The sequence below is a fragment of the Ostrea edulis genome, chromosome 8 (assembly GCF_947568905.1).
Source record: "Ostrea edulis chromosome 8, xbOstEdul1.1, whole genome shotgun sequence".
In the NCBI taxonomy this organism is placed as follows: Eukaryota; Metazoa; Mollusca; class Bivalvia; order Ostreida; family Ostreidae; genus Ostrea; species Ostrea edulis.
The window spans coordinates 713,956-737,364 of NC_079171.1; the positions used below are offsets into that span (position 1 = coordinate 713,956).

The 23,409-nt window shown below is 36.5% G+C and overlaps 1 protein-coding gene across 8 annotated transcripts in view; it reads left to right on the forward strand.

Annotated features, from left to right (window-relative positions):
* LOC125662074 (intermembrane lipid transfer protein VPS13A-like) overlaps nucleotides 1-23,409 on the forward strand; it is a 194,987-nt gene that overhangs the window by 160,992 nt on the left and 10,586 nt on the right. For all 8 annotated transcript variants that reach the window (XM_056147820.1, XM_056147826.1, XM_056147822.1 and 5 more), the window contains 9 exons: nucleotides 850-983; nucleotides 1,676-1,871; nucleotides 2,507-2,582; nucleotides 4,532-4,695; nucleotides 6,412-6,493; nucleotides 9,077-9,164; nucleotides 10,738-10,852; nucleotides 16,549-16,652; nucleotides 20,166-20,289. In XM_056147820.1, the coding sequence (XP_056003795.1) occupies nucleotides 850-983; nucleotides 1,676-1,871; nucleotides 2,507-2,582; nucleotides 4,532-4,695; nucleotides 6,412-6,493; nucleotides 9,077-9,164; nucleotides 10,738-10,852; nucleotides 16,549-16,652; nucleotides 20,166-20,289 (1,083 nt within the window). The remainder of the gene's footprint in view (nucleotides 1-849; nucleotides 984-1,675; nucleotides 1,872-2,506; nucleotides 2,583-4,531; nucleotides 4,696-6,411; nucleotides 6,494-9,076; nucleotides 9,165-10,737; nucleotides 10,853-16,548; nucleotides 16,653-20,165; nucleotides 20,290-23,409) is intronic.

Consider the following 23,409-nt stretch of genomic DNA (forward strand, 5'->3'; position numbering starts at 1 on the left):
CCCACTCATGCCCTGGCTGCATCAAACCTAATACGTAAACATAGGTAGTGATTGCTCCTTCATCAAATGCTTGGAATTTAGAAATGAAAATCATGGTTCTTTCAGATATATGCAGGTTCTGTATTGTGGCAGGTGGTGGCATATTAAAAGAACCCTCACTGCTAAAGCCTTGAGTGCTAAGCATAGGTCTAGATTAGTGGTACATCACCTACAACTGCAATATCAATGAAAAATTCTTGACAGGACATGAAATAAACAAATACATTCTGTATAAAATATTAGATTATTTTGAGGGTTTTTATCCAGAAATTATTTGTAATTAACCTTTCCACCTGCATACCCTGTTCAACCCGTCACACCTCACCGCACTGCTCTCAAAGTACAGGTGTAATCACTGATGGGTGTGAGGTAATTGGCATTATTATCAAGGGTAGACCCTATAACATTTGACTGTGAAAATCAGTGGTGTATGGCATTATGCGGGACTGGCATTATAACAGGGGTGTTAACAATTGGGGTAAAAATCTATTCTTAAGAATTTTCAGGCAATAAGTTGTACATTTATATACATAAACTATCTTAAGATTAATCCCGTGGGGATCCAGGTTAAGATAAGTCCTCAGTACCCCTTGCTTGTCGTAAGAGGTGACTAAATGGGACGGTCCTTTGGATGAGACCAAAAATCCCGAGGTCCCGTGTCACAGCAAGTGTGACACAATAAAGATCCCTCCCTACTCAAAGGCCATAAGCACCGAGCATAGGCCTAAATTTTGCAGCACTTCACCGGATGGAACATGAATTTTCCCCCACTGAGAATATTGTATTTTTAGTACGATGTTCTATTTTCAGATACACTTGAGCTTCTCGCTCCAGGGCGGGAAGGGAGGGGATGGAAAGGCGGTGCATCTCCACGCAGACATCATAAATGTCTTCCTGCAGAGTGTGGGTGTGGTCCTCACAGACGTTCAAGATGTTGTGTTTAAGTGAGTGTTTAAGTGAGAGTTAAGATGTCTTCAAGTGATTGCTCAAGTGAGTGTTATGACGAGATTCAGGGGGCATGGATTCGGATTCCAGTCTGATACATTGCATTTTCTCCCTTCCTGTTACATTTGGTGCTATTGACCACCCCTTGACTTCCAGGTGAAAGTCCTGCCAGGGGTAAAAGAATCTGGTTTGACAGCGTTTTTTTCTACCCACTGGTACTGGTACGGTACCCATTCGATTGGGAAAAATAGCATCACAGTCGAACAAATTGAGAATTTTCTACCAATGTATCAGCAAATGATTTCAACAAAAAGAAAAGAAAAAAAAGAACAAAACAAGACGTATTCATGTCTATACTAACTTTTCTACGGTAATATTTCATATTGTGGGACATAAGGAATCGTCGTACTAAAACGCCCTCTCTTTTGCAGGTTTGAGCCTCCCTGTTACTACTAAAATACACTCTTGCAGGTTTGAGCCTCCCTCCCTGTTACTACTAAAATACACTCTTGCAGGTTTGAGCCTCCCTCCCTGTTACTACTAAAATACACTCTTGCAGGTTTGAGCCTCCCTCCCTGTTACTACTAAAATACACTCTTGCAGGTTTGAGCCTCCCTCCCTGTTACTACTAAAATACACTCTTGCAGGTTTGAGTCTCCCTGTTACTACTAAAACGCCCTCTCTTTTCCAGGCTGGGATTTTTCCAGCGAGAGCACAGATTTTACAACCAGTCCCAGCTGAATGGGGAAATGGGACGCCACTATGCAGGACAAGCCGTCAAACAGCTCTATGTGTTAGTCCTCGGGCTGGACGTCCTCGGGAATCCGTTCGGACTCCTACGTGGCATGGCGGAGGGAGTAGAAGACTTATTCTATGAACCTTACCAGGTCTGTCTCCACTTATTTTAGCCTGATGATGACCCAATTAAGTTTTAACCTGAAAATGACCAAGTTAAGTTTTAACCTGATGACCTAGTTGAGTTTTAATCTGGTAAAGTCCTAGTTAAGTTTTAATATAATGACCTAGTTATCATGACCTAGATAAAATCTAACCTAATGATGACCTAGTGAACTTTTAACCTGATGATGACCTACTTAAGTTTTAAACTGACGACCTAGTTAAGTTTTAACCTGATGACCTAGTTGAGTTTCAAACTGGTAAAGACCAAGTGGAATTTTAACCTGATGACCTAGTTATGATGACCTAGTTAAGTTCTAACCTGATGATGCCCTACTGAAGTTTTAACTTGATGACCTAGTTAAGTTTTACCCTGATGACGACCTAGTTAACCTGATGATGACGTAGTTGAGTTTCAGCTTGATGGTGACCTAGTTAACTTTCAACCTGAGAACGACCTAGTTAACTTTAACCTGACAATGACCTAGTTAACTTTTAACCTAATGATGACCTAGTTAACTTTTAAATTGATGACCTAGTAGAATTGTTGATTTACGGATGATTTTTCTGTTGACGGGGTGCTATCCAGGAATTGTTAATTTACGAATGATTTTTCTGTTGGCAGGGTGCTATCCAGGGGCCGGAAGAGTTTGCTGAGGGTCTTGCTCTAGGGGTCCGTAGTCTCTTGGGACATGCTGTTGGTTAGCACGACTTTATTAAATTCAAACACTGAGAAAGCAGTGCTATATAACATTAGATAAACATCACTGAAACAGTAGTTCTACATAACATTAGATAAACATCACTGAGACAGCAGTACTACATAACATTAGATAAACATCACTAAGACAGCAGTACTACATAACATTAGATAAACATCACTAAGACAGCAGTACTACATAACATTAGATAAACATCACTGAGACTTAATCACACAATAAGATAATTACACAACACAATCACACAATAAGATAATTACACAACACAATCACACAATAAGATAATTACACAACACAATCACACAATAAGATAATTTACACAGCACAATCACACAATAAGATAATTACACAGCACAATCACACAATAAGATAATTACACAACACAATAAGATAATTACACAACACAATCATACAATAAGATAATTACACAGCACAATCACACAATAAGATAATTACACAACACAATAAGATAATTACACAACACAATCATACAATAAGAAAATTACACAGCACAATCACACAATAAGATAATTACACAACACAATCACACAATAAGATAATTACACAGCACAATCACACAGTAAGACACAACACAATCACACAATAAGATAATTACACAACACAATCAAACAATAAGATAATTACACAACACAATCATACAATAAGATAATTACACAGCACAATCACACAATAAGATAATTACACAATACAATCACACAATAAGATAATTACACAGCACAATCACACAATAAGATAATTACACAACACAATCACACAATAAGATAATTACACAACACAATAAGATAATTACACAGCACAATCACACAATAAGATAATTACACAACACAATCACACAATAAGATAATTACACAACACAATCACACAATAAGATAATTACACAACACAATCAAACAATAAGATAATTACACAACACAATCACACAATAAGATAATTACACAGCAGAATCACACAATAAGATAATTACACAACACAATCACACAATAAGATAATTACACAACACAATCACACAATAAGATAATTACACAACACAATCACACAATAAGATAATTACACAACACAATCACACAATAAGATAATTACACAGCATAATCACACAATAAGATAATTACACAACACAATCACACAATAAGATAATTACACAGCACAATCACACAATAAGACACAACACAATCAAACAATAAGATAATTACACCGCACAATAAGATAATTACACAACACAATCACACAATAAGATAATTACACAACACAATCACACAATAAGATAATTACACAACACAATCACACAATAAGATAATTACACAGCACAATTACACAATAAGATAATTACACAACACAATCACACAATAAGATAATTACACAGCACAATCACACAATAAGACACAACACAATCAAACAATAAGATAATTACACAACACAATCACACAATAAGATAATTACACAGCACAATCACACAATACAATTGATATGACTAAAATTAAAACATAAAATGTACATGTATGCAATATTTGTCTATTTCAATTTGATTTAATAACATGAGTTATCTAGTAGTGATATCTTAGTGTTTTAAATTGAAATTTGATAATGTTTAATTGAGTTGAAAGTAAAATGTAAAAATAAATTTCTTTTTTAAAAATACATGAGGAATTGAACTGTGAAGTGTCCTACTTTTCAGTAAGTGTCAACGGTCTTTGTGAAGTATGTCAGTGTGAATGATGCAATATATGTCAAATTGGTATTGAATTGACATCTGTAGAAATGTGATGAATATGTAAATCTTGACATTTTTAGTCATCAACAAAATAAATATTGACATTTGTAATAATTTCTACAGAAGCAGCTGTGTGTGTCGATTATATGACAGCTAATGTTCACAATTTTTTACACTGATTTTTCTGCCCCTCTGTCATTAGGTGGTGCTGCAGGTGCTGTTTCCCGGATCACTGGTACGATCGGAAAGGGATTAGCAGCCCTGACATTCGACGATGAGTACCAGAAAAAAAGACGGGAGGGTCTCAACAAAAAGCCTGCCAACATTGGGGAGGGTTTTGCTCGAGGTGGCAAGGGGCTAGTAATGGTAAGTAACTAATTAAGTGATATCAGTACTAAGTAAGTGATGTCAGTAGGGGCGGGGCTAGTGATGTCGGGGGGACTAGTAATGTCTGGGGTAGGTTCTAGTGATGTTAATGGGGGAAGGGCTAGTGATGTCAGTGGAGGCGGGGGCCCAGTGATATCAGTGGGGTGGGGCTAGTGATAATTAAATCATGTCAGTGAGGAATGGAGGAAGTGTCCCTCTGTACAACCAATCAAATCACAACAGCTGTACAACCAATCAAATCACAACAGCTGTATGACCAATCAAATCACAACAGCTGTACAACCAATCAAATCACAACAGCTGTATGACCAATCAAATCACAACAGCTGTACGACAGTGAATTCCTGATGATGGAGTGACGTCACCTTATGATGGTTAATCACATTGCAGAATACAGGGGAGAAAGGGGCTCGTTATGATCAAATGGATATGGTGTTATAATAAATGGTAAAGTTATTTAAGGAATGACTTTAATTCTGGGGCAAGTTATACGAGTATAACCTGGTTTGGGTCAGTTTACGCTTTTTTTAATCCACTTTATATAACTTGCCCCAGAATTAAAGTCATTCCTTATAATCTGATACAGGAGACAAAGATACTAACCTTCGTTTATCAAAATGTACATAAACTCGAAAATATACAAGTCAACTGAGCCACGCAATGATTCACGTAGCAACAACGACGAAGCGTTTACATGTAGCTGTGTAGGTCGCCATCTTAACTTGTTGTCAATCTGTCTTAGTTCAACAGAGCCTAGCCTATTTATTAAATTATTGTATCGAAGGTGAAGTTTGTCATGACAGAAAATATGTGTAGACTATGCATGCAATGTGTATTTCGCTGCCCTTTAGAGATCGACTTTGAAATCGCTCATCTCCGATAGATTGAGAAAATACAGGATATTGCATTGTTTAGGCCTAGATCTACCCAAAGTAAGTCTTCAAATATCAGAAAATGCAATGATTCGCGGCTTTTAACTCTGTGAAAATTTCTGCTACATGAAAACTTACCCTTGTATGCAACGTTGTCGCTACTAGTAAATCCAACACAAGAAAATATGTAAGCAAGTGACAAATTGCGATCCACATGTCAATGTGTCTAACATCAATTGATAAAATGTGACATATGAATTTTTGTTTGCTTTGTTGAAAGGCGGATCAGCAATGAAACACACACACACACACACCTTTCCCCAGTGAGAAATGTATTTTAAAATGAACAGGACAATGCTTACTTGGTAAATCATTAATTCGAATATAATATATTTGTTTTAATTTATTTTAAAATCATTTGATCATCATACAGAGAAAGATGATTTACAACAGTGATTAGCGTACAAGTAGATCTGCTAATTGACAACGAGAAAACATGTGTATCAAACCGAAGTATCTTATTGTACACATTGACTTTCTATTCCATAGAAGGCTGAAAACAGTGCTGCGATGTAAATTTAGAGAGAGAGAAAAAATAGTTCCAGCTTCTGGTTGTCATGGGGGTGTGTCCCCATACCAAACCAGGTTATGCAAAATTAACCTGCGTTCCTCAATTGGAATTTGACCAATCTGAGACAAGGATACAATAAGAATTAAATTATTTCCCAATGGACCCAGGAGAAATAGGGCTGAACATGATATTAATTCAAATTAAAATCCTACATAATGATGCTAGATGTAAATATTTTAAAACTTTTTTCAGGGCGTTTTTGATGGAGTTACGGGGATTGTCAGAAAGCCGATAGAGGGCGCCCAAAAAGAAGGAGTTGAGGGATTTTTTAAAGGTATGGATATCAGTATATGTATAGATAGAAATCAGTATACGTATATTGAACGTCAATTAAAGTCCGAGATGCTGCAAGCATTTTGGCAGGAAGAAAAAAACATTTTCAAATCTTCATAAATGAGACACAGACATTTCTTGGTCAACGATGTCTTAATCGGCCCTTCTTCAGGCTTTCCTATGTAGTGTAATATTTTCTTAGATTGTTAGGGCATCAGTTACCCAGTTCCTTTACCTGAACTAGGCTAAATGCCCACACTGTTTAACCGGCTAAATGCCCACACTGTTTAACCGGCTAAATGCCCACACTGTTTAACCGGCTAAATGCCCATACTGTTTAACCGGCTAAATGCCCACACTGTTTAACCGGCTAAATGCCCACACTGTTTAACCGGCTAATTGCCCACACTGTTTAACCGGCTAAATACCCACACTGTTTAACCGGCTAAATGCCCACACTGTTTAACCGAATGTTTTGCTCTTGTGTAATAAAATGTACAATGGACATTTCCAGAATTCTGAAAGACGACTTCCGTTATCTCACCAGACCAGAATACTAACATAGTTAAATGCCCATAGGATTGCATTGATTTTCACAATATTTTCATTTGTATTCATTTCTTAAACATATATACAAAATTTACTAACAATCCAAACTCATCACCAGGTCGCCATTTGGGCGAAGAAGGTTATCAAGCAAGTCATCAAGTCATTTCAGGGTGGAAATGCTGAGGTCACGGGTGTGAAGGTCGGGTGGAAATGCTGAGGTGACAAGTGTGAAGGTTGGGTGGAAATACTGAGGTGACGAGTGTGAAGGTCGGGTGGAAATGCTGAGGTGATGAGTGTGAAGGTCGGGTGGAAATGCTGAGGTCACGGGTGTGAAGGTCGGGTGGAAATGCTGAGGTGACAAGTGTGAAGGTTGGGTGGAAATACTGAGGTGACGAGTGTGAAGGTCAGGTGGAAATGCTGAGGTGACGAGTGTGAAGGTCGGGTGGAAATGCTGAGGTCACGGGTGTGAAGGTCAGATGGAAATGCTGAGGTGACAAGTGTGAAGGTTGGGTGGAAACACTGAGGTGACGAGTGTGAAGGTCGGGTGGAAATGCTGAGGTGATGAGTGTGAAGGTCGGGTGGAAATGCTGAGGTCACGGGTGTGAAGGTCGGGTGAAAATGCTGAGGTCACGGGTGTGAAGGTCGGGTGAAAATGCTGAGGTGATTAGTGTGAATTCAGGGTGGAAATGCTGAGGTGACAAGTGTGAAAGTCGAACCCTGCTCTCTAGAATCTTTCACTCAGATTGTTGTAAAATTTAGGTTTATGTTCATTGTTATAGTAAAACACCTGCTGTGACATGAGGCCTCAGTTTTTGCGGACATTTAGTCACCTCTTACAACAAGCAAGGGGTACTGAGGACAGTTTTTTTTAACTTTTTGAGTTGCAGGGTCATGATGACCCTTCTTAGTGGCTGAATTCTTGGAGTCAGATTTTTTTTTTTCAGAGTCACACTTTAAAAGAAAAAATATTGATTTAAAAATCTAGCAATGTGATCAATCTAGTAATGTGATGAATTTAATCATGTGAAGAAATTCATATTATGATATAATAGATTTAAGCATGTGAGAAAGAAATCTAATGTTATGATCAGTTTAATTATGTGGTAGATTTCATCATGTAATGAATTCAATCATGCGACTCTGTTTCAGAGGTCTGTAAGGGTTTAGGGGGGCGTGATAAATTTATTTCAGGGAGAGACACATTGTTTTTGTACTTTCTTCTCCTATATAGCTTATTGGATAGACTTGTAACTTTGTACAATATTGCTTCATTGCCATTTGTAGATGTGCATATTGTCAGGACAGGGAGATTCAATTATTTCTAAAAAGTTGTAGTGGATCTAAGAGGGGTGGAGGATGTAAAATAGCTTGTAAACACTTCTCCTATATGGCTTATCGGATAGACTTGAAACTTTGTACAATGCTTCATTGCGGCTGCCATTTGTAGATGTGCATATTGGTGAGACAGGAAAATCCAATTATTTTCTTAAAAGTTGTAGTGGATCTAAGAGGGGTGGAGGATGTAAAATATCTTGTGAACACTTCTGCTCCTATATGACTTATTGCATAGACTTGACACTTTGTGCAGTGCTTCGTTGCCATTTGTAAATGTGCATATTTTTGGGACAGGGGGATCCAGTTATTTTTGTAAAAGTTATAATGGATCTAAGAGGGATGGAGGATGTTGAAATAACTTATGAAGGCCTATATGGCTTATCTGATAAACTTGATATTTTGTACAATACTTTAATGCCATTTGCAGATGTGCATATTGTCGGGCAGGAGGATGCAATCGTTATCCTTAAAGTTATAGTGGATCTGAAGGGTATAGGGTGTAAAATAGTTTGTGAACACTTCTCCTATGTGGCTTATCATAACGTCTCTGTTCTCCTCCATACCATGCAGTACATTAAGGCGAGGAGGTTTCATTTGGAACACTTCCAATTTGGGGAACTGGGGAGACATTTGTTTTTCATAAAAACAATATCTAGTTCATAATGACATGGTAATGAATTCAATCATGTGACTGTTTCAGGAATTGGGAAAGGTTTAGTGGGCGTGGTCACAAGACCGACCAGTGGAGTGATTGACTTTGCCAGCAGCTCATTCGAAGGAATAAAAAGGTACATTGTATTGATGTAGATCACATTAACACAGAATTCAAAAGGCCTTAGTACCAGTGTTTTAAGGAGGTTTTATGACAGGCACAGTTTAGTATTTTAAGGAGGTTAATAACCGGCTCAGTTTCGTATTTTAAGGACGTTAATAACAGGCTCAGTTTTGTATTTTAAGGAGGTTTAATGAGAGGCTCAGTTTCATATTTTAAGGATGTTAATAACAGGCTCAGTTTTGTATTTTAAGGAGGAATAATACATTGCCATGATGCCTGACTTCCTTTTAAAACATGTCGAATGAAGTTATTAATATCAGAAATGCATTTAAATTTCTTTTAGATTTTATTGCCAAGCTGGATAGAATCCATAGGTTAACGTGTCGACCAGGTCTATTATTCCTCTTTAAACAATCAGATTCTCTGGTGGGGTATTCCTTTTTAAACAATCGGATTTCTTTGGTGGGTTATCCCTCCTTAAACATTTCTCTGGTGGGTTATTCAAACAAACATTTCTCTGATGAGCTCTTCCTCCTTAAACAATCGGATTTCTCTGGTGGGGTATCTCTCCTTTAACAATTGGATTTCTCTGGTGGGTATCTCTCCTTTTACAATCTGATTTCTCTGGTGGGGTATTCCTCCTTAAGGTGGGTCACTACACCCAGAAATAGTTTCTCAAATCAGTACGAATTGGTTTAATTATAAAAGATATGATGATATACAATAAATATATATGCCAAAAAGGCAAAAAATATACAAATTTGGATAAAAACATGATTTAAAAAAAAAATTATTTCAACACTTATGAACAAAAGACTGTGGCGGATTTGAACTCGAGATCTGCGGTTCACCAGCCCAATGCTTTAACCACTGAGCTACAATGATGGACAATCAAATCGATCGATACAAATAATTTCACAAGACATTTAAATTGCCATCCTGTGACGTGGTGTCATACAGAGGATAAACTTTAGTGTAGTGAGCTACCTTAAACAGATTTCTCCTGTGGGGTATTCCTCAACCAATCAGATTTCTCTGGTGGGGTATTCCTCAAACAATCAGATATCTCTGGTGGGGTATTCCTCAAACAATCGGATTTCTCTGGTCAGCTGTTCCCCTTAAACAATTGGATTTCTCTGGTGTGTTATTCCTTTTTAAACAATCGGATTTCTTTGGTGGATTATTCCTCAAACATATTTCTCTGGTGAGCTGTTCCCCTTAAACAATCAGATTTCCCTGATAAGCTGTTTCCCCTTAAACAATCAGATTTCTCTGATGAGCTGTTCCCCCTTAAACAATCAGATTTCTCTGATGAGCTGTTCCCCCTTAAACAATCAGATTTCTCTGGTGGATTATTCCTCCTTAGATAGTGCTGCCTGGCAGTACTTGGCCTTTTGCTTTTTAAAATGTATATCATTGTGATGATCAAAATTTGTGAAATCACAAATTTTTATTGGTTGAAATTGTTAAAACATAGATTTATATTGGTCAGGATTGTGAAATCAGATCTTATTCAGTCGAGATTGTAAAATCACAGATTTTTATTGCTGAAGTCACTTTTTAATTCTATAGAATTATGTATATAGGATTGCTGAAATGTCTGATGATGTTGGTCGACTCCGTCCTCCCCGAAGATTCCATGCTGACAAAGTCGTTAGACCATACAATATTGTGGAGGCCTCGGGATACGCCATTCTACAAGTAAGCCCTGTTATATACTACAAGTAAGCCCTGTCCTCTCTCTGTTATATACTACAAGTAAGCCCTGTCCTCTCTCTGTTATATACTACAAGTAAGCCCTGTCCTCTCTCTGTTATATACTATATATATGTGTTAAGTACGTGATAATAAACTCCTAGTGTGTGTTAAGTATGTGATAATAAACTCCTAGTGTATGTTAAGCACGTGATAATAAACTCCTAGTGTGTGTTAAGTACGTGATAATAAACTCCTAGCCTGAGATAAGTTTGTGTTACAGATAAATAGCCTGAGATAAGTTTGTGTTACAGACACGTAGCCTGAGATAAGTTTGTGTTACAGATAAATAGTCTGAGATAAGTTTGTGTGACAGATAAATAGTCTGAGATAAGTTTGTGTGACAGATAAATATCCTGAGATAAGTTTGTGTTACAGATAAATAGTCTGAGATAAGTTTGTATTACTGACACGTAGTCTGAGATAAGTTTGTGTTACAGATAAATAGCCTGAGATAAGTTTGTGTTACAGATAAATAGCTTGAGATAAGTTTGTGTTACAGACACGTAGCCTGAGATAAGTTTGTGTGACAGATAAATAGTCTGAGATAAGTTTGTGTGACAAACACGTAGCCTGAGATAAGTTTGTGTTACAGATAAATAGTCTGAGATAAGTTTGTGTTACAGATAAATAGCTTGAGATAAGTTTGTGTTACAGATAAATAGTCTGAGATAAGTTTGTGTGACAGATAAATAGTCTGAGATAAGTTTGTGTTACAGATAAATAGCCTGAGATAAGTTTGTGTTACAGATACGTAGCCTGAGATAAGTTTGTGTTACAGATAAATAGTCTGAGATAAGTTTGTGTTACAGATAAATAGTCTGAGATAAGTTTGTGTGACAGACACGTAGCCTGAGATAAGTTTGTGTGACAGATAAATAGTCTGAGATAAGTTTGTGTTACAGATACGTAGCCTGAGATAAGTTTGTGTTACAGACACGTAGCCTGAGATAAGTTTATGTAACAGACACGTAGCCTGAGATAAGTTTGTATTACAGATACGTAGCCTGAGATAAGTTTGTGTTACAGATAAATAGTCTGAGATAAGTTTGTGTTACAGATAAATAGTCTGAGATAAGTTTGTGTGACAGAAAAATAGTCTGAGATAAGTTTGTGTGACAGACACGTAGCCTGAGATAAGTTTGTGTTACAGATAAATAGCCTGAGATAAGTTTGTGTGACAGATAAATAGTCTGAGATAAGTTTGTGTTACAGATAAATAGTCTGAGATAAGTTTGTGTGACAGATAAATAGTCTGAGATAAGTTTGTGTTACAGATAAATAGTCTGAGATAAGTTTGTGTGACAGACACGTAGCCTGAGATAAGTTTGTGTTACAGATAAATAGTCTGAGATAAGTTTGTATTACTGACACGTAGTCTGAGATAAGTTTGTGTTACAGATAAATAGCCTGAGATAAGTTTGTGTGACAGATAAATAGTCTGAGATAAGTTTGTGTGACAGATAAATAGTCTGAGATAAGTTTGTGTGACAGATAAATAGTCTGAGATAAGTTTGTGTGACAGATAAATAGCCTGAGATAAGTTTGTGTTACAGATAAATAGCCTGAGATAAGTTTGTGTTACAGATAAATAGTCTGAGATAAGTTTGTGTGACAGATAAATAGTCTGAGATAAGTTTGTGTTACAGACACGTAGCCTGAGATAAGTTTGTATTACAGACACGTAGCCTGAGATAAGTTTGTGTTACAGATAAATAGCCTGAGATAAGTTTGTGTTACAGATAAATAGTCTGAGATATGTTTGTGTTACAGATAAATAGTCTGAGATAAGTTTGTGTGACAGATAAATAGCCTGAGATAAGTTTGTGTGACAGATAAATAGTCTGAGATAAGTTTGTATTACAGACACGTAGTCTGAGATAAGTTTGTGTTACAGAAACGAAAATGTTTTATGCCCTCGGAATTAAAGATTCAGAAGCATCTAGTTTTTTGCCTATCTGTCTGTGTGTGGCAAAAAACTTTAACCTTGGTCAAATCTTCTACACCATAAGTGGTAGAGCTTCCCCAGCTACAATGTACCTGGGAAGAGACCACCGACCTTCGGGTGAGAAAGTTTCCCAGTTTACTGCAGGAAGGTCAGTGGTCTCTTCCCAGGTACATTGTATCTGGGGTCTCTCTTCCACCAATAAAAAACTGGGCGCCACCATATAACTGAAAAATTGTTGAGTGTGGCGGAAAACATCAATCAATCAATTAATCCATATTTGGTTTGGTAATTTCTTTTGGTCAGACCTTTCCATTGACATCAAAATATTTGATCTGGTGACTTTAGCACTGAACTGTAACCTGGTTATGTTTTGTTGTGATCTGGTGACTTTAGCACTGAACTGTAACCTGGTTATGCTTTGTTGTGATCCGGTGACTTTAGCACTGAACTGTAACCTGGATATGTTTTGTTGTGATCCGGTGACTTTAGCACTGAACTGTAACCTGGTTATGTTTTGTTGTGATCCGGTGACTTTAGCACTGAACTGTAACCTGGTTATGCTTTGTTGTAATCCGGGGATACCAGTGTTTCACTATCACATCTTTTTGTAATTTAACATTTCTTTAATAACAAAATGTTTTTAGCTCACCTGAGCTGAGAGCTCAAGTGAGCTTTTCTGATCACCCGTATTCCGGCGTCCATCCGTCTGTAAACTTTTCACATTTTCAACTTCTTCTCAACAACCACTGGGCCAATTTCAACCAAAGTTGGCTCAAAACATCCTTAGGTAAAGGGAATTCTAAATTGTTAAAATAAAGGGCCAGGCCACCTTCCAAGGGGAGATAATCAAGAAAAGGTAAAAATAGGGTAGGGTCATTAAAAAATCTTCTTCTCAAGAACCACTGTGCCAGAAAAGATGAAATTTATATGAAAGCTTCCTTATATAATGCAGATTCTAAATTGTTAAAATCATGGCCCCCGGGGGTCAGATGGGGCCACAATAGGGGATCAACGTTTTACATACAAATATATCGGGGAAAATCTTTAAAAATCTTCTTCCCAAGAACCAGTGAGCCAGAAAAACTGAGGTTTATATGAAAGCTTCCTTATGTAATGCAGATTCTAAACTGTTAAAATCATGGCCCCCGGGGGTCGGATGGGGCCACAATAGGGGATCAAAGTTTTACATACAAATATATAGGAAAAATCTTTAAAAATCTTTTTCCCAAGAACCACTAAGCCAGAAAAGCTGAGATTTATATGAAAGCTTCCTGATATAGTACAGATTCTAAATTGTTAAAATCATGGGCCCCGGGGATCGGATGGGGCCACAATAGGGGGTCAAAAGGTCAAAGGTGTTGTTTTTTTGTTTTTTGTTTTTCGGTTTTTTTGGGTTTTTATGGCGTCGTGCTTTGCTCGAACGGCATCTAGTCAGCGTGTACGACTGAATCAGCTGAAAAGTTTACGCGACCGAAGGTGTCAGACTATCGATGCTTCCGCGGAAAAATCCCGCGCTTTTTGTAATGGCGTATGAATATCTGTACTGTTTAATGATTTACGACATTTTAAAGTTGTTAATGAGAAACAAATGAAAATTATCACATTGATTTACTTTAACATATAAAAACTTTCACAAAAAATAAAAACAAATCAAATAAAAATTCCAATTTCCATGCGAACTACATTTGCAAAGTCACGTGATGTCTGAAACGATAGCGTGTCTAGACGAATGATAGCGTGGGTTTTGTTTGTAAACATTGCGTGCTGTTGGCGAAATTTAAACTGAGAAATAGTGTATCGCGGATTATTTATGGTCATTATATTTTAGGGTAGGTAATGTTTATTTGACTGTAGCATTCTCAGTAGGGTATTAACGCATCTGTAGGTTTGCAAATCATTGGTCAACTCGGTATATAAACACTGGCACGTGTTAATGTTATTGTAAACAAACCAAGCGCGGAAGCATTCATTATTATAAGGCTTTCAAGTAAAGGTTTTTGTGGAGGTAAAAGTTACTGAATTAACAAAAAAATTTTTTAATCTGACTAGATTTTCATCTCTTGAGATGCTAGCAGTGATATATACTACAAATGGTCCATAGTTGTTTACATTGTTGCACATATTTCTTATTAAAATTTTGGTTTAAAACTTATTTCTTGTTTTTATTATGTTATCAACAAGTACATGCAATGCTGCCCTTTACAACTATTAAAAGGAGAGTTCTCACAACAGTTGACTTTTTCACTAAATATCTTAATGCACAAATTTTCAGTTCTTTGTGAATTACATCTGTGCCAAGGATTGTAGAGTACTCCCTTGGTTAGCAAAGATGTGTCAATAATTGAAAGCAATGGTTGATCACAAAAATCTTCATTATTTAATAACATTAGATATTGTAAATAATCCTTTGAAAAATATTCTGAAGAAATGAATGGAATTGTAAAAAAAATATATCTGTAATTGAATTTTTTTGTGAAAAGAGCTACTGTACAGATGTATTAGAAGCATTATTCCTGTATGAAGGATAAATATTCTTGGTATTGCTTGAATTCAAAGCTGTATGTGTGTTTTTAATACATGTACAGCTAATCTTCGTTATCGGGAATATGTAAATAGAGTTGTCAGTCCAAACCACTTCTTTTTTGTGTGTGTGTTATCCTTGTTATCGCAAATCCTTGGATATCTCAAATTTAATTTCAGTCCTGTTGAATTTGCAATAACAAGGTGTGACTGTAGTCAATGGCATCAAAATATTCACAGGTAGAAGACTCTCCATTGAGATTTATATAAAGCTATATCTACTCTGTGTACATACAATAAGGGATGAAGCATTGATAAACTGGACAGTACATAGTTTCATTATAATCTTTGCTTTCTTAGCACGACGCCATTGTGGCCCTTCAGGCCTTTGATTTTTATTTTTTTTTATATAGTGCAGATTCAAGTTTGTTAAAGTCATGGACCCCGGGGATTGGATGGGGCCTCAAGGGGGGCATCAAAGTTTTACATACAAATTTATAGGAAAAATCTTTTAAAATCTTCTTCTCAAGAACCACTGAGCCAGAAAAGCTGAGGTTTATATGAAAGCTTCCTGATATAGTGCAGATTATAAATTGTTAAAATCATGGCCCCCTGGGGGTCGGATGGGGCCACAATAGGGGGTCAAAGTTTTACATACAAATATATAGGAAAAATCTTTAAGAATCTTCTTCCCAGAACCACTAAGCCAGAAAAGCTGAGATTTATATGAAAGCTTTCTGATATAGTGCAGATTCAGGTTTGTTAAAATCATGCCCCCCCCCCCCCCCCTTGGGATAGGATGGGGCCACAAAAGGGGATCAAAGTTTTACATACAAATATATAGGGAAAATCTTTAAAAATCTTCTCAAGAACCATTGGGCGAAAGAAGTTCACATTTACATGAAAGCTTTCTGACATAGTGTAGATTCAAGTTTGCAAAAACCATGGCCTCCAGGGGAAGGTTTGGGGCCATAATAGGGACTACGGTTTTACATGCAAATAGATATGGAAAATCTTCTGATATGGACCAAGGTGACTCAGGTGAGCGATGTGGCCCATGGGCCTCTTGTTATGTGGATGTAATGGCCATACAGCTTTAGTATAACATTGTATTTCATTTTCAGGAATCTGAGAAAACACTGAATAATGATGTATTTAAATATTTTATTTTCAGGAAACTGAGAAAGGAAAGTATGCAGAAACTGACGAGTATGTGGCTCATTCTGTCATCATAGGAGATGGCAAGTCCACCAAGAGTGTCCTCATAGTCACCGATAGGTAAACGAGTTTATTTATAGTAGCGGACAGGTAAACGAGAATTTATTTATAGTAACGGACAGGTAACCGAGAGTTTATTTATAGTAACAGACAGGTAACCAAGAGTTTATTTATAGTAACAAACAGGTAACCGAGAGTTTATTTATAGTAACAGACAGGTAACCAAGAGTTTATTTATAGTAACAAACAGGTAACCAAGAGTTTATTTATAGTAACAGACAGGTAACCGAGAGTTTATTTATAGTAACAAACAGGTAACCAAGAGTTTATTTATAGTAACAAACAGGTAACCGAGAGTTTATTTATAGTAACAGACAGGTAACCAAGAGTTTATTTATAGTCACAGACAGGTAACTGATCATTTATAGTAGTGGACAGGTAGCCAAGACTTTATTTATAGTAACAAACAGGTAACCGAGAGTTTATTTATAGTCACAGACAGGAAAGTGAGAGTTTATTTATAGTAACCAAGAGTTTATTTAAAGTAACAAACCGGTAACTGAGAGTTTATTTTGTAGTAACAGACCGGTAACTGAGAGTTTATTTTGTAGTAACAGACAGGTAACTGAGAGTTTTTTTGTAGTAACAGACAGGTAACCGAGAGTTTATTTATAGTAGTGGACAGGTAGCCAAGACTTTATTTATAGTAACAAACAGGTAATCGAGAGTTTATTTATAGTCACCAACAGTTGATATTTTTGAAATCTACGTAAAAAAAAAATCTTCAAAAAACATGTCAGTGAGAAAAATGATATACTAGACAAGTATATTTCTAAAAGAAATTGAAATGAAACCAAACTTCAGAAATATCGCTATATGTTAGATTTGAATTAAACGAGAGAAAAGTACCGATCCTGATCAAAATTGAGATAAATAACTGGTTGATAATTGCACACGCTTTTAATCAAGCAATTAATTTCCTTTATAAATTCATTTAATTTGTAAACCATGTTACATCAAGAGAATGTAGTTTTCTATGTACAGTCATCTTCACAAGTCAAGGGTTATTGATTCGTTACCTCGCACTAACCCTTGACATCAGTCACTATATAAAGGTTGGGATCATTAGACCATTATGCAATCCACTATAATGTAAAACTTATATGGTACCAATTTTGATGCACCAGATGCGCATTTCCACAAATAATGTCTCTTCAGTGATGCTCAAGCTGAAATTTGGAAATTCAAAATGACAAAAAACTTGTAGGAGCTAAAAGGAAAACTAGAGTGCCAATAAACTGGAGCCAAATTCGTCCAAGGATCAGAGGTATGCATAAGGGAGATGTAAAACTTATACGGTACCAATTTTGATGCACCAGATGCGCATTTCGACAAATAATGTCTCTTCAGTGATGCTCAACCGAAATGTTTGAAATCCGAAATAACTATGAAGTTTTAAATCTAAATATAGCCAAAAACAGCGTGCCAAACAAGTGGAGCCAAATTCGTCCAAGGATAAGAGCTATGCATGAGGGAGATAATCCTTAATTTTGAAATGAATTTCTAAATTTTATAACAGCAATTAAATATACACTGTACATCCGTATTTTCAAGCTAGTAATGAAGATATCGTCCTTAATTAATAAATAAAACATCCAATGAAATCACTGCATCTTGTTATGATGTACATGGATACAAATGACGCGATCTCATACTGCTGTATTGATAAACACGCGCAATTGTAATATTTACACCACTAATTACGTATATTGATTGTAGATCAAGTTTGGAAACCTTTTTGCTTAGGACAATATTGCTTAAACGATTGAAATAGCTATAACTGTAGGTATCAATACACGTGTTTTTATTTGAATCTCTCGCTTCGCGTTGTTATAAATAGAACCGCATTCTCATTGGTTCCCACTCTTTTGTGGAAACAATCAGAACGAGCCCAACTTTTTGATAGTCACTGATGTCAAGGGTTAGTGCGAGGTAACAAATTAATAACCCTTGACTTGTGCAGATGATGTACAATTGTTTTCTGTGACTATATTTTTATGATTCCTGCCGGGCTTGGTTCAAATTTTTAAAAATTGCAATATTTCTGAATTTTAGCCATTTTATTTCAATTTCTTTTTAACATATATTTCTCTGTTATATCTTTTTTTCTAATAGACATGTTTTTGAAGATTTTATCCGTAGATGAAAAAAAAATTACAAATAACCTTTTCAATTTTCATAAATATTTTTTTATTTAAAAAATTAGAATGTCTATCTGGTCATTTAGGCATGTTTTATTAGATATTCATCATGTTCCAAATCACAGCAAAATTTGGACTCTAGAATATCTTATTTGCAAACAAAACACCTTTTTTATCATTCCAGAAAAATTCATACAAAATAATTGAGAGCTTGTATCACTCGTTTGATAGTGAAATCATACTTCATAAGAGGTGTTTTAATGATCCCTTATAATTTTAGTATAGCGAGCTACCTTGAATGATTTTGTCCTCCCAATATTGGCTTGGATAGTTAAAGAATAAGAAATATAAATTCTGGCAGATGGAATTTTGGTCCAAAAATGTTGTTAACAGACATGACAAACATGAAATTCTTAAATCAACTGTGGACGATGAATATTGTTTTGACAGACTTTTGAACCCGTGAATCATGACACATGGAGATTATCGGCCTCTTTTATGAAGTAAAGTGTGTTAAAATATGTGAAGGAAATGATTATCTTAGTTACTAATAATTTATTTGTTTTTCAGTTCCCTGTCCTGTAATGCTTCATTATTTGTTTTTAGTGCATACAGTACACTGTTTTGTATAGTTGTTCGTATAGTGCTAATATACATGTACAATGTAAACATGTACACTGCACACGTACATTTTAATTTTAGTGCTTTCAAATGTGTGTAAATGTTAACATTATCATAATTCATTTACTAATGCAAATGGTTAAATCCAATGATAGAATGTGTTTAATTCACTACACATCAATAAAGTAAGCATATTGGTTACTTATGTAAAGATAGAAAATATGCAATTCAGTTATACAGACACTTCATTTATCCGAACGATTTTGCTGGGAACCAAAGTGTCCGGATAAACGAGGCCCCACTGTACTATCAAATGATCAATTAAATTTCTAAGCAATGTTTTAACCTAAATGGTGTCCATGCTACTTTAAACAAGACTGTTGAAACCTTCGTAACAAAATTATTTGTTTGTAGCTTGCCTCAGTTTAAGAATTGATCGTTTGCAGAACATGCTCTCACATATCAAATCAGTTGAGAGTTGTAAGCACCATATGCCATTGATAATGGAATATTACTACATAAATATGAGATGTTGACGATGGAAAAACTGAAGTAGTCTCGTTTGTCATAAAGTTGAGTAGTAGGTTTGCCATTAACATCTATGTTCAATGAAATATCTAAATTTGAAGCAGATATGGAAGACTCTGTGATGTCTATATTTCAAGTTCTCTGGGATATATCAACATGTGCATGAAAGTGAACAGTGTTTATTTACTTGTATATGATAAAATTTCACATTTTACTGTTGCAGGCGGGTTATTTATGCAAACAGAGGAGACATTTTCGGACATTGGGACGCTGAATGGACGCACACGTGGAGTGAACTGAAAGAAAAGCCAAAGAGGTCTGCTAAAGGGGTAGAGTTTCTTCTGAAGGTAGGTCAGCACTGATAGTTGAAAGAAAACTTAAGAGTAGAGTTTCTTCTGAAGGTAGATCAGCACTGATAGTTGAAAGAAAACTTAAGAGTAGAGTTTCTTCTGAAGGTAGGTCAGCACTGACATCGCAAACTATCTGCTGTAGTTGGGTACCAATTACAGCTTGTTTATACTGGTCATAGTGACTTGTTGCTGAGGGCACCCCTTCACATTGGGAAAGTCCCACATTGTATACCTAATTACCGCATCACACCTAAGGCATTTCAAACTTCATCAACCTCACAAAGCCTTAAAACCTGAGGTCCTCTGTTGTTACAGGCACCCACCCCCCTCCTACTGGGTCCTGTGTTGTTACAGGCACCCCTCCCCCTCCTACTGGGTCCTGTGTTGTTACAGCAACTCCCCCTCCTACTGGGTTCTGTCTTGTTACAGGCACTCCCCCCTCCTACTGGGTCCTGTGTTGTTACAGGCACCCCTCCCCCTCCTACTGGGTCCTGTTTTGTTACAGGCACCCCCTCCTACTGGGTCCTGTGTTGTTACAGGCACCCCTCCCCCTCCTACTGGGTCCTGTTTTGTTACAGGCAACACCCCCCTCCTACTGGGTCCTGTGTTGTTACAGGCACCCCCCCCCCATCCTTCTTATTGATCGCCATGCATAGATCAAAATTTGTTGCCCTCCCTGCTCATAAGCCTGCTCAATGGCCATAAGCACCAGACATAGGCCTGCTCAATGGCCACAAGCGCCAGAGATAGGCCTGCTCAATGGCCGTAAGCACCAGACATAGGCCTGAATTTTGCAGCCTTTCACCACCATGAGTGAAAGATTCTCGAGAGGGACGTTAAAAATTATACAATCAATCATTTTTAATGGTGGCCACTTTAGGAAGGAATAGTCACTACCTATGTTAATCATCTTAAGTTTGATGCAACATCACTTTACAACAGAACAATCACTACCTACAGTATGATAAGGTTACAATCACTACCTACAGTATGTTAAGGTTAAGGTTACAATCACTACCTACAGTATGTTAAGGTTACAATCACTACCTACAGTATGTTATGGTTACAATCACTACCTACAGTATGTTAAGGTTAGGGTTACAAGCACTACCTACAGTATGTTAAGGTTACAATCACTACCTACAGTATGTTAAGGTTACAATCACTACCTACAGTATGTTAAGGTTACAATCACTGCCTACAGTATGTTAAGGTTACAATCACTACCTACAGTATGATAAGGTTACAATCACTGCCTACAGTATGTTAAGGTTAGGGTTACAATCACTACCTACAGTATGTTAAGGTTACAATCACTACCTACAGTATGTTAAGGTTAGGGTTACAATCACTACCTACAGTATGTTAAGGTTACAATCACTATCTACAGTATGTTAAGGTTACAATCACTACCTACAGTATGATAAGGTTAGGGTTACAATCACTACCTACAGTATGTTAAGGTTGCAATCACTACCTACAGTATGTTAAGGTTACAATCACTACCTACAGTATGTTAAGGTTACAATCACTACCTACAGTATGTTAAGGTTACAATCACTACCTACAGTATGTTAAGGTTGCAATCACTACCTACAGTATGTTAAGGTTACAATCACTACCTACAGTATGTTAAGGTTAGGGTTACAATCACTATCTACAGTATGTTAAGGTTAGGGTTACAATCACTACCTACAGTATGTTAAGGTTAGGGTTACAATCACTACCTACAGTATGTTAAGGTTAGGGTTACAATCACTACCTACAGTATGTTAAGGTTACAATCACTATCTACAGTATGTTAAGGTTACAATCACTACCTACAGTATGTTAAGGTTACAATCACTACCTACAGTATGTTAAGGTTACAATCACTACAGTATGATAAGGTTACAATCACTACCTACAGTATGATAAGGTTAGGGTTACAATCACTACGTACAGTATGTTAAGGTTACAATCACTACAGTATGTTAAGGTTACAATCACTGCCTACAGTATGTTAAGGTTACAATCACTACCTACAGTATGATAAGGTTAGGGTTACAATCACTACCTACAGTATGTTAAGGTTAGGGTTACAATCACTACCTACAGTATGTTAAGGTTACAATCACTACCTACAGTATGTTAAGGTTGCAATCACTACCTACAGTATGTTAAGGTTACAATCACTACAGTATGATAAGGTTACAATCACTACCTACAGTATGATAAGGTTAGGGTTACAATCACTACGTACAGTATGTTAAGGTTACAATCACTACAGTATGTTAAGGTTACAATCACTGCCTACAGTATGTTAAGGTTACAATCACTACCTACAGTATGATAAGGTTAGGGTTACAATCACTACCTACAGTATGTTAAGGTTACAATCACTACCTACAGTATGTTAAGGTTACAATCACTACAGTATGATAAGGTTACAATCACTACCTACAGTATGATAAGGTTAGGGTTACAATCACTACGTACAGTATGTTAAGGTTACAATCACTACAGTATGTTAAGGTTACAATCACTGCCTACAGTATGTTAAGTTTACAATCACTACCTACAATATGATAAGGTTAGGGTTACAATCACTACCTACAGTATGTTAAGGTTAGGGTTACAATCACTACCTACAGTATGTTAAGGTTACAATCACTACCTACAGTATGTTAAGGTTGCAATCACTACCTACAGTATGTTAAGGTTACAATCACTACCTACAGTATGTTAAGGTTAGGGTTACAATCACTACCTACAGTATGTTAAGGTTACAATCACTACCTACAGTATGTTAAGGTTACAATCACTACCTACAGTATGTTAAGGTTACAATCACTACCTACAGTATGTTAAGGTTAGAGTAACAATCACTACCTACAGTATGTTAAGGTTACAATCACTACCTACAGTATGTTAAGGTTACAATCACTACCTACAGTATGTTAAAGGTTACAATCACTACCTACAGTATGTTAAGGTTACAATCACTACCTACAGTATGTTAAGATTACAATCACTACCTACAGTATGTTAAGGCTACAATCACTACCTACAGTATGTTAAGGTTACAATCACTACCTACAGTATGTTAAGGTTACAATCACTACCTACAGTATGTTA